General features: G+C 30.5%; 1 protein-coding gene across 1 annotated transcript; it reads right to left on the minus strand.

Annotated features, from left to right (window-relative positions):
• Nucleotides 1–410: 410 nt before the first annotated feature.
• LOC100166849 (acyl carrier protein, mitochondrial-like) lies at nt 411–1,999 on the minus strand. The gene is given in 4 exon segments (NM_001246138.2): nt 411–764; nt 824–911; nt 1,214–1,318; nt 1,760–1,999. Coding segments are annotated over 4 exon segments (441 nt in total). The 5' UTR covers nt 1,916–1,999; the 3' UTR covers nt 411–672.
• Nucleotides 2,000–9,303: the final 7,304 nt, after the last annotated feature.

Genomic DNA, 9,303 nt, shown 5'->3' on the forward strand with positions numbered 1-9,303 from the left:
TATTGAGACACTTGTAAGTGTTAATTTTTGTATGTATTATAAAATATAAATCATTATTCTATTGAGCTTGAGCCCGACAACTCAGACCATTAACTATTTTGTTTGTTTGTAGGTTGTTAGTGGGGGGAAGAACGGTTGAAAACACATTTTTGTATATGTGGCAAGGATTTGTTACTAAAAATTTTGGGTGATCACCCACCCGGGAACTAGCAACGCCGGCCGTTACGCACATTCAGTGAGTTTCTGCAGTTGAGTGTACGCACCAAGCCACAAAAATCATAATTTGTAAAATACTTAAATAAGATTAGTACTAAATTCAATTTATAATTTTTTTTCAAGAAATAATTTTTGGAATTAAATTATTGAAATGAGAAATTTTGGATTTCAGGCATAAAAATTTATTCTTGAAGTTATACGCAAAATGTATGTTTATTGGGTGTTTTAATACTACAAAGAATTTTCATAAAAAATTAACTAAGTTTGTTTATAACTAAATAATATTAATAATAGCAAAAAAATTTACCTATTTCAGACAAATAAAGTTTTTCAAAACTTACTATACTTATATTGTTAAAAAAATAACAAATCAATGTTGCTGTTCCAATGAGTTGTTATAATATTTGGAAAAACTACATTTAGTACATTTAGATATATATTATAGGACTGAATGATTTAATCATAAATATCTTCACGGTCACACACATATTGTACAATATCTTTAGGTCTATGCAACTTTTCGGCATCTTCATCAGGTATTTCAAAACCTGTAATAAAAAATTAGTTATTGTATTTTGAATAAAATGAAAATAATTTATATAGGTACCAAATTCATCTTCTATGGCCATGATAACTTCAACATGATCTAATGAATCTAATCCAAGATCATTGATAAAATGTGATTCAAGACTAAGCTGAAATTATTGTAAATCAATCAATTTTAATAAAAAATAATACTATACTTAAAATAGTAATTTTTTTTTTTTCAATTAAGTAGGTAAAATATGAAAATAACAATTTTAGGATATTTTTTTTGTTTGTATTATCATTGTTGTACTGTTCACATTTATATTGCATAATAGACATTCAAAAGCAATGGGCTAAATATTTCTTAAAGTAATTCATTTTCATTCTGATATTTAAGAATGAATGTTCAAATGGAGGTAGCTATTCAACTCAATTAAATGCCTAGTTGTTGTCATAAAACTGTGCATACCTTATCTGGATTGACCTTGTCGTATAATTGTAATACCAATAGGATACGTTTTTTAATTTGTTCAATAGTCATCGGTGGCTTGACACTGTAATGCCGCATAACCGTCTGAAAATATAATGAAATACAATTTACATATCTTGTTAGCAGTATGACTTTATATATACACGTTGCACACAGTGGCGTGCTCAGGAAATTTCAATGGGGGTATGTCATAAGTAATAACACATTTAAATTTGGTTGGGGGGGGGGGGGGGGGGTTGTACCAAAGGCACAAATAAAATGATTTATGGGTCAATGGGGGAGGGGGGATATAACCCATAACCTCCCATCCTTCTGGACACACCACTGGTTGTACACTTTCAGCACTTTAGTTTGTACTTCAACCAGAGTCAATCGACTGGCTACCATCGTGTCTGAACACCATCGACCACGACTATATCAGCTCCAGCATTTGAAACTTAAATTAACTAATATCTCACTCGTATAACAAACGTATACATCTCGTCACCGCGCAGAATTTCAAATATAAAATTAATTCGTCCTTACCACCGGTATTCTGCATGTCTGAAGATTTAGGTTACTGATGTTTTTCGATTGACTTAAATACCGTTTAACTGTGCACATCTGGTAACATCTCAACACCGGTAGACTGGTTTTGGTGAAAAACGTACCACACAATACTTTCCCAAAGGATGCCATCATATACTATAAAAGGCAGTTGCTATTTACACGTCCGATGTAAAACTTTAAACTACCTATACCTATAATATTATTTTAGATTTTCACAATTTCACGTCCTGCCGGCTGCCATTATCTTTTCTATACATCCTTCCCCCGATTGGTCGTAATCATGATTAAAGATAAGAATTTATCTGTAATGTATATATTTTATTTATTTATGTGATTAGGGTATTTTGTTACTTTCCCGGACACCCTTTTTTTTTTAAATTTTTTTTTTTAGATTCATGTAGTTTACTTTACTTACGAGGTTAAATTAGGATGCAGTAAACTAGTGTGATGCGCGAATGCATAAAAATCTCAAAATATCGAGCTTCATTAGGCCATAACTTCGAAACTAGGTCCAACTGCCAAATTCTGACTTCACCATCGTTTTCAGTATAGTAAACTACACCAGTCTAAAAATAAAAAATTGCAAAAAAAGAGTGTCCGGTAAAGTAACAAAGTTCCCCTACTTAAATATTATATGGTATCTACAGATTATTTGAAAATCTGTGATTATATTCTATAAAATATTTTTTTTATATTCCTTCTATTCTTTATATTTTAATTTATGGATGTAAAATGTAACCACAGTCTACAGATTAAGGTTTAAGATAACCATGATATACAGAATAAAAGTACTTATACAACCATGGAATACTGTGATGGACCTATACTCCCAATAATTATTGAAGCACATATAAGTGCGCGAAAATAATCGTCGCATATTTATCTATTTGAATTGATATGATATATAAACATAAATCATTCAGCGACCGACGGATAAATACGCGACGATTCTACATATACACAAAATAAGTTATTCGCCACCCATATAGTATACGACCTGAGCCTAGTAGGTACTTATAAGTTATAAGTATATTTAATCAATGCTATGGTACTATCTACAGCCGTGATCACTATAGTCTATAGATAATACTATAAGTCACGGCCCACGGCCTTAGAAGGTATGTATAGGCGCAGAACAGTATATTATTATATAGAAGCGACACTTCACACTTGATCAGCTGATTGGAACACTGTATCCCTAGGGAAGAGATGACGAACCTATGACACGCGCACTCTATTTTAGTGACACACTCAACTTGTATTTTTATCGTTCAAGATATGGTTGAATACATTTCTAAGTTTAAAAAAAGGGTTATCAAATTAATTGACACGCAGGGCAAATAAAAAATCCAACCAATATTTTTATTTGACACGTGTACAGAAAGGTACGCCATCCCTGCACTAGGGTATGAAGTATTGGACTCTATAAGTTAAAACCGTATCCGTATACCTACTATCATAGACCATATTATTACCTATAAGGTATAAGAGCAGTGATACACCTAGTCCTAAAAAAGTTTATGGGTACACCGTACACCGCAGTGGCGCGGCAAACGGTAATTTTAGAGGCAATGGCCTCTGAAATGTTTCTTAAATAGAGGGTTAGGTGGTAACCAGTGGGTCCCCTAGTAAATGTAATATGATATTCTCAATACCTAGATAGTCAATAATAATCTGAAATATAATTAGCTAGGTATATTATATTAATACATTATTATGTATAAATACTTGAGATATTTGTAACTTGCCTCTAGAAAATTTTTAGTTCGCCACGCCACTGGGTACACACCTTAAATCATTGTAAAAAATAACATGGGAGGAAATGGGGGCCCACACCACGTAGTTGTATCATATAATTGTACATCAAGTAAATTTAGTAAATAATCCACCTGCTTCATGCTTGGTATGTATGTTATAGATTGTTTAGTGTTTACTTGTCCGATCTATGTATCTACTATTTGTACAACGACTATTTGTAATCGTAATATTGTAGTGTATTACAGTAGATTGAACTGATAATACTATAGTTTTATAAACTAGTTAATAGGTTATGGTATTGAGTATAGGTATCCACTATTGACCCAGAACACAAAAGACAAGAATATTAAATAGGTAAGTACCAATGCATGTACATGTACCATAGGTAGTATATATTAATTTTTTGCTTTTACAGACTATCTAAGGTTTTTACCACAATAATAATTAATAATAATACTAATATTAATGCATTAAGCCGGATTCACAGCTGCGCCGTGTGTCGTGTCGTGTCAATCAAATCGTATTGTGAATGGATATTACTTTTTTGGTATCATGTAATAACCAAGTTGCAACCGAGTATACCAAGAATTTACTACTGCTCAACTTTTAAACCATATTGGTTACCAGTCGTAACTATATAATAACCAAACCCTCGCACGACACGACACACGACGTAGCTATGAATGCGCCTTTAGGCTTGATCAATGATCATGATTTAAGATGGGCTATTCTATCGTATTAGTATATAACTGGTAGTTAAATAAATTACAATCAAAAAGTATGCCTCTATGTAAAATTTTAGTGATTGTACTATATCTATATTATATTATGTTAGTAATAACATTGAGTATATATAGTATAGATCATAGGCGCAAATAGGGGGGGGGAGACTTTAGGGGCTAAGCCCTCCCAAAAATGTCCATAGCCCCCCCCCCAAACATTCCCTACATTTTATTTTAAGCTTATACAATATTATCAAAGTAAGGCTTTAGCCCCCCCCCCCCAAATCCCAAACGCTATTTGTGCCTATATGGTATAGAATATAGATACTATATCTATACTCAATGGTAATAATGTCAAGTTAGGTTTCAGTTATGTACCTAGGTACTTAAGTACTTTATGCTTTATTGTTTTAGAAAATCCAACAAAAACCCGACTTGAGAATATAAATCAAAACATTTAAGAAGCAATTTCAAAATGTCCCTGACTAAAATACAAAATCAATTATTTAAAGAATTTTAAGCAAATTATTATATCTACTACTGCTAATAGCATACATTTTTTATTTATTTATTCGTAGGTACGACAATTATCATTTATCATATAGATACCTAATGGTATAAGATAGAAAGCCCGGTCTAAGAATATAGCCTATAGAAAGTGTTGACTGTTGACAATCCCTTTTGTTTCCATATTAGGTATTTAGGTTTACTTTAATGTACAACCGTCAATCTGATAGCTAGGCTGACTGCAGGTAAAATATGTCTAGGTACATACTACACAATATTATACACATATTCTGCATCTACACATTACACTCTTATTCGTATTGGATACATCATATACATAATCCATTCTTAGACATTGCGGGTGGTTGATCTTCAACGCAAGTAATAACTTATAATACTATATATATAATACAACGACACGGCGTACGTATATTATACTTATACTGTATGTCTGTATATGTATATTAGTATATTCGTGTATTAGTGTGTATACATTTATACGTTAAGGGACTATTGAAATAGTTCCATGGAACTACTATTAAATGTGACGCACGAGAATTCATCGAATTATGCTTACTTACACTGCGGCATTTGTAATTTCGACTAGATAATTCAAATCACGTCGGAGTTGGTAAAATCATATTTTCATGAGAAGTTTTAAATACGTACCTAGTGGCTAGTATATATTATCATTACACGGTCTACACGTGTAATGTGTTCCATGCCTTATTGTCTTAATGGCATTGCCATTAATGAATAGGTAATATCTAATCTCTAGTACTTAAGAGGCGCGTGTATGGTGTACGATATACTACGGTGTCCCTACCTAAAACCGCTTTGTAGTTGAATGGTAATATATTCAACAATTATTGCGAGGTGTACTACAGATAATAATAATATAACATATTATAAAGCGCCTATATAATCTAGGTATAAGCAGGTTGAATATTATATCTATCACTATTTATTATAATATATTATATATATTTAAATTGCCTGATGAATATAGGTATGATAACTGATAAGTGATGCCTATATAATATGGGTATTTTATACGTTTAAAATATGATTTTTTTTTTAGGTATTTACATTTTTAATATACTGTACTTATAATATTAAAAATAAAATTGATACCTATACTACCTATCTTAGGTATAATCGTAGTATATTATAAATTATAATATATTATCTATGTATATTTATTTTGCTTAGTGAATTGACTTCATCGGATTCAAATGAATACCTACCATTTAATATATTTAGACAAAATATCAGTTTATAATAATTTATTTGCACTCACTTATTTTAAAGATATTGTACATAGACTATGCATATATGTCATATATAATTAATAATTAATACTTGAAACAAGTGGATGTTAAGACAGTTCTGATGGGGAATCAGGATTGAGTACAAATTTGAAGAAAATTCAATTAAAAATATTGTTATATTGTATTATATAATATATTTTGTTTAAAATAATAAGTAATAATTTATAATGTTGTATAATTTTTCATTCAATTTCTATACTAGATTTAGAAACTTTCAGCTAGCAAAAAAAAGATTGAAGGGAGTAAGCGAAGCGAGCAGAGAGCGGAGCGCCCTAGTATTAAATAATAAATAGTATGATATATTATGATATAATATATGTTTATATAATTATATCACTTTTTGACCATTGGAAATAATTGTTTGAAATATTCACCGAATTTATAGGTCATGGTGATACAGATATTGCGTACATTTGTTCAGCAGTAAAATGTATTCAGTTAATTTTAAAGTTTTAAATCGAAAACCACTTGAGTGTTTTATCATATATCACATTATACTTGACACTTGTATACAAGTATTATAGGTTCTATAGGCTATACTGGAGCTTTCAGAGCATATTATATTAAATATTATGATGATGTACCTATACCGTACACGCTTAAATGGCTTAATATATAGTATGTAATAGGTATTAGGTAAATATACATATTGGCTATGCAGTTTAGTACGTATTATTCGTGTTCCATTAAACAATCATTGTAATTTGTAGCCTATAATTAAGGTGATTTTGTTTTTACAACTAACGTAGGTAATAGCCAATAGATATTATATATTAATTATATATGCCTATTATTTGTGTAATTATTACAAAACTATATACAGTGTGTCACCGTCTCACCCCCACCTCCTGTTGTAAGAGGATAAAGTATATAAGGTACCTACCTATATATAACATGTTATATTGTTATTATACATTTATGTAGTATGTATAAGTACATTTACTATGCAGGTACCTATTTAGTAGAAGGTTATGGCCGTTCCAGACCACTGCGGTGAGACAGTGACCTTTCATTATTATTACTTTATTTCATACATATAAAACGAATGTAGAACGCGTGTAGTAAAATAACATAAGTCTATTAGAACACAATAAATAATAATATTATACTATAGGTTCACCGTACACGCGCCACGTACACCGCCTATATCGTCGTGCCGCAGCAGTCAACTAAACAAGAACAATCCGACAATCGTATGTTTTATCCATCACGAATCTGAATTTTCTATTTAATTATCATTCTTGCCGCAAATAATAATATTGGTATAACAGCATTGTTGTTATCTTTCACTTCGCGACCTTGACATAACTGTCGAATCGAGTTAGACATTGTTAAAAATTAAGTTTCATATTTATATTATATACAAATATCTAAATAAATAACGATAATTATCTTACATGTTATTAAATACATATACATTATACACCTACTGGCTACTATTATAAATATATTATATTGTACAAAGTGGCGTTTATATTAGGTACAGATTGGCAGCGTTTTATATGTAATATGTAAAATGTAGGTTAATATGTATACCCGTTGGGATCACATTTGTATCCAAATTCCAAATGGTACTATATAATATGGGTAGGTACTTTGCAAAAACAAAAATATCCTAAATCGTCAAGGTGGACATAAACCCCGTATAACACCAACAATATAGTACCAACAATAATAACAAATAAGTTCGCCCCCAACCCCCTTTAACAAAACTGCGTACGCCACTGTGTCATATAGACATATTATAGTACATTTTGAACTCCAAATATAAAATAGGTATCACAATTCATAACTATGGTAGTTTATGGGTAAGGAATGTATAATATCGTTCGACCTCATCAAACATTAAACAGTGCAATCGTAACATTATTATTATAACAATATGAGTGATGCTAGTTTTGAAATTCAGAAGAATAAAATGTCACTATAAAGAATAAGACCTGTACGCCGACTAAGCTATACAACATGCAGGTGATTAATATTAATTATTGTAATATAAAGTTTATTAATCAGTAAAAGTAATAGGTATAAAAAAAAATCGTATGCCTAACAATTAACAGTAAAAAACAGTAATTTCTGTTTTTTTGTAACTGCTTTAAAAAAATTTATATGAGTGACCTGAAATTGAATTTAAGCTTTTTGACTGAGAAACAAAAATTATTATTTTATTATTCATTTTATACATTTTTATTTACAAAATTATTTTCAAATTTTCATGATTTAGTTGAATTTCAACAACTTATGAGGAACTTGGTATTACAATGTTGTACTTATATTTACCGCATGTGAAAAGTTTTCATCGACATTTATAGAAAACTAGAAAATTTAAATTAAAAGTAGGTGTCTATAAATATATTGAAAATTTTATCACGTATAGAAAATGTTCATATAAAAATTTAGTGGAAAATTATTACTTTATTCGTTTTTGAGTTATACGAAAAAACTAAAAACGATTTTGTCGAAAACTGGTGTTGCGTAAAAATTCCCGTTTTTTCTTAATTTTTGAAATTACTGAGAATTTTACTTTTACTACCCAAAGTACCAACTAGAATCACTTGACTACCAGAAAATTGCTGAAGCTGAAAATCAAAGCATCTGTGCTTCCCTAAATAGTAAAGACAAACACACAAAAAATCCAAATATCATAAAACCAATACATTCACCGTCCCGCTCAAAATCTATATTACACTGCAGGGTGAAAGTGTTATAAAGTGTTATACAAGTCTGAAAACTCATTTGATGGCTATGGCTTAGAAACAAAACCACTTTAATCCAATTTGCTAAAATATAAAATACTATATGTTGAAATCGAAGCACTTATTCTGGTAGAAAAAATGTATAGTAATTCATCAAATGAGAACAGCCGGGCCAATTTTGATGACATTTTTTGTGAGTGTTTGAGTGATTCTCATTTCTCTGTATGGTTTGAATTCACAATTGGATCCGGTAGGTCCAACCCGAGGTGCTCAAACAGGAATTTTGAGATTTACGATGGAAATTTTTGTTTATAAATGGTTGCTATTCGTTATAGGAGAAATAATGATACTGGTCTAGTTGACCCCCGCTAAGAAAATATTCCCCCCGCCACTCAGGTTTAGTTGACGCCCGCCACCTAAATCTCTCGTGTTTTCGATGTTCTAGTCAATAATCAATAATTTAATATATAATTATATAATATTATAATTGAATAATTCATAAAAAA

The sequence above is a fragment of the Acyrthosiphon pisum genome, chromosome A2 (genome assembly GCF_005508785.2).
Source record: "Acyrthosiphon pisum isolate AL4f chromosome A2, pea_aphid_22Mar2018_4r6ur, whole genome shotgun sequence".
NCBI lineage: Eukaryota > Metazoa > Arthropoda > Insecta > Hemiptera > Aphididae > Acyrthosiphon > Acyrthosiphon pisum.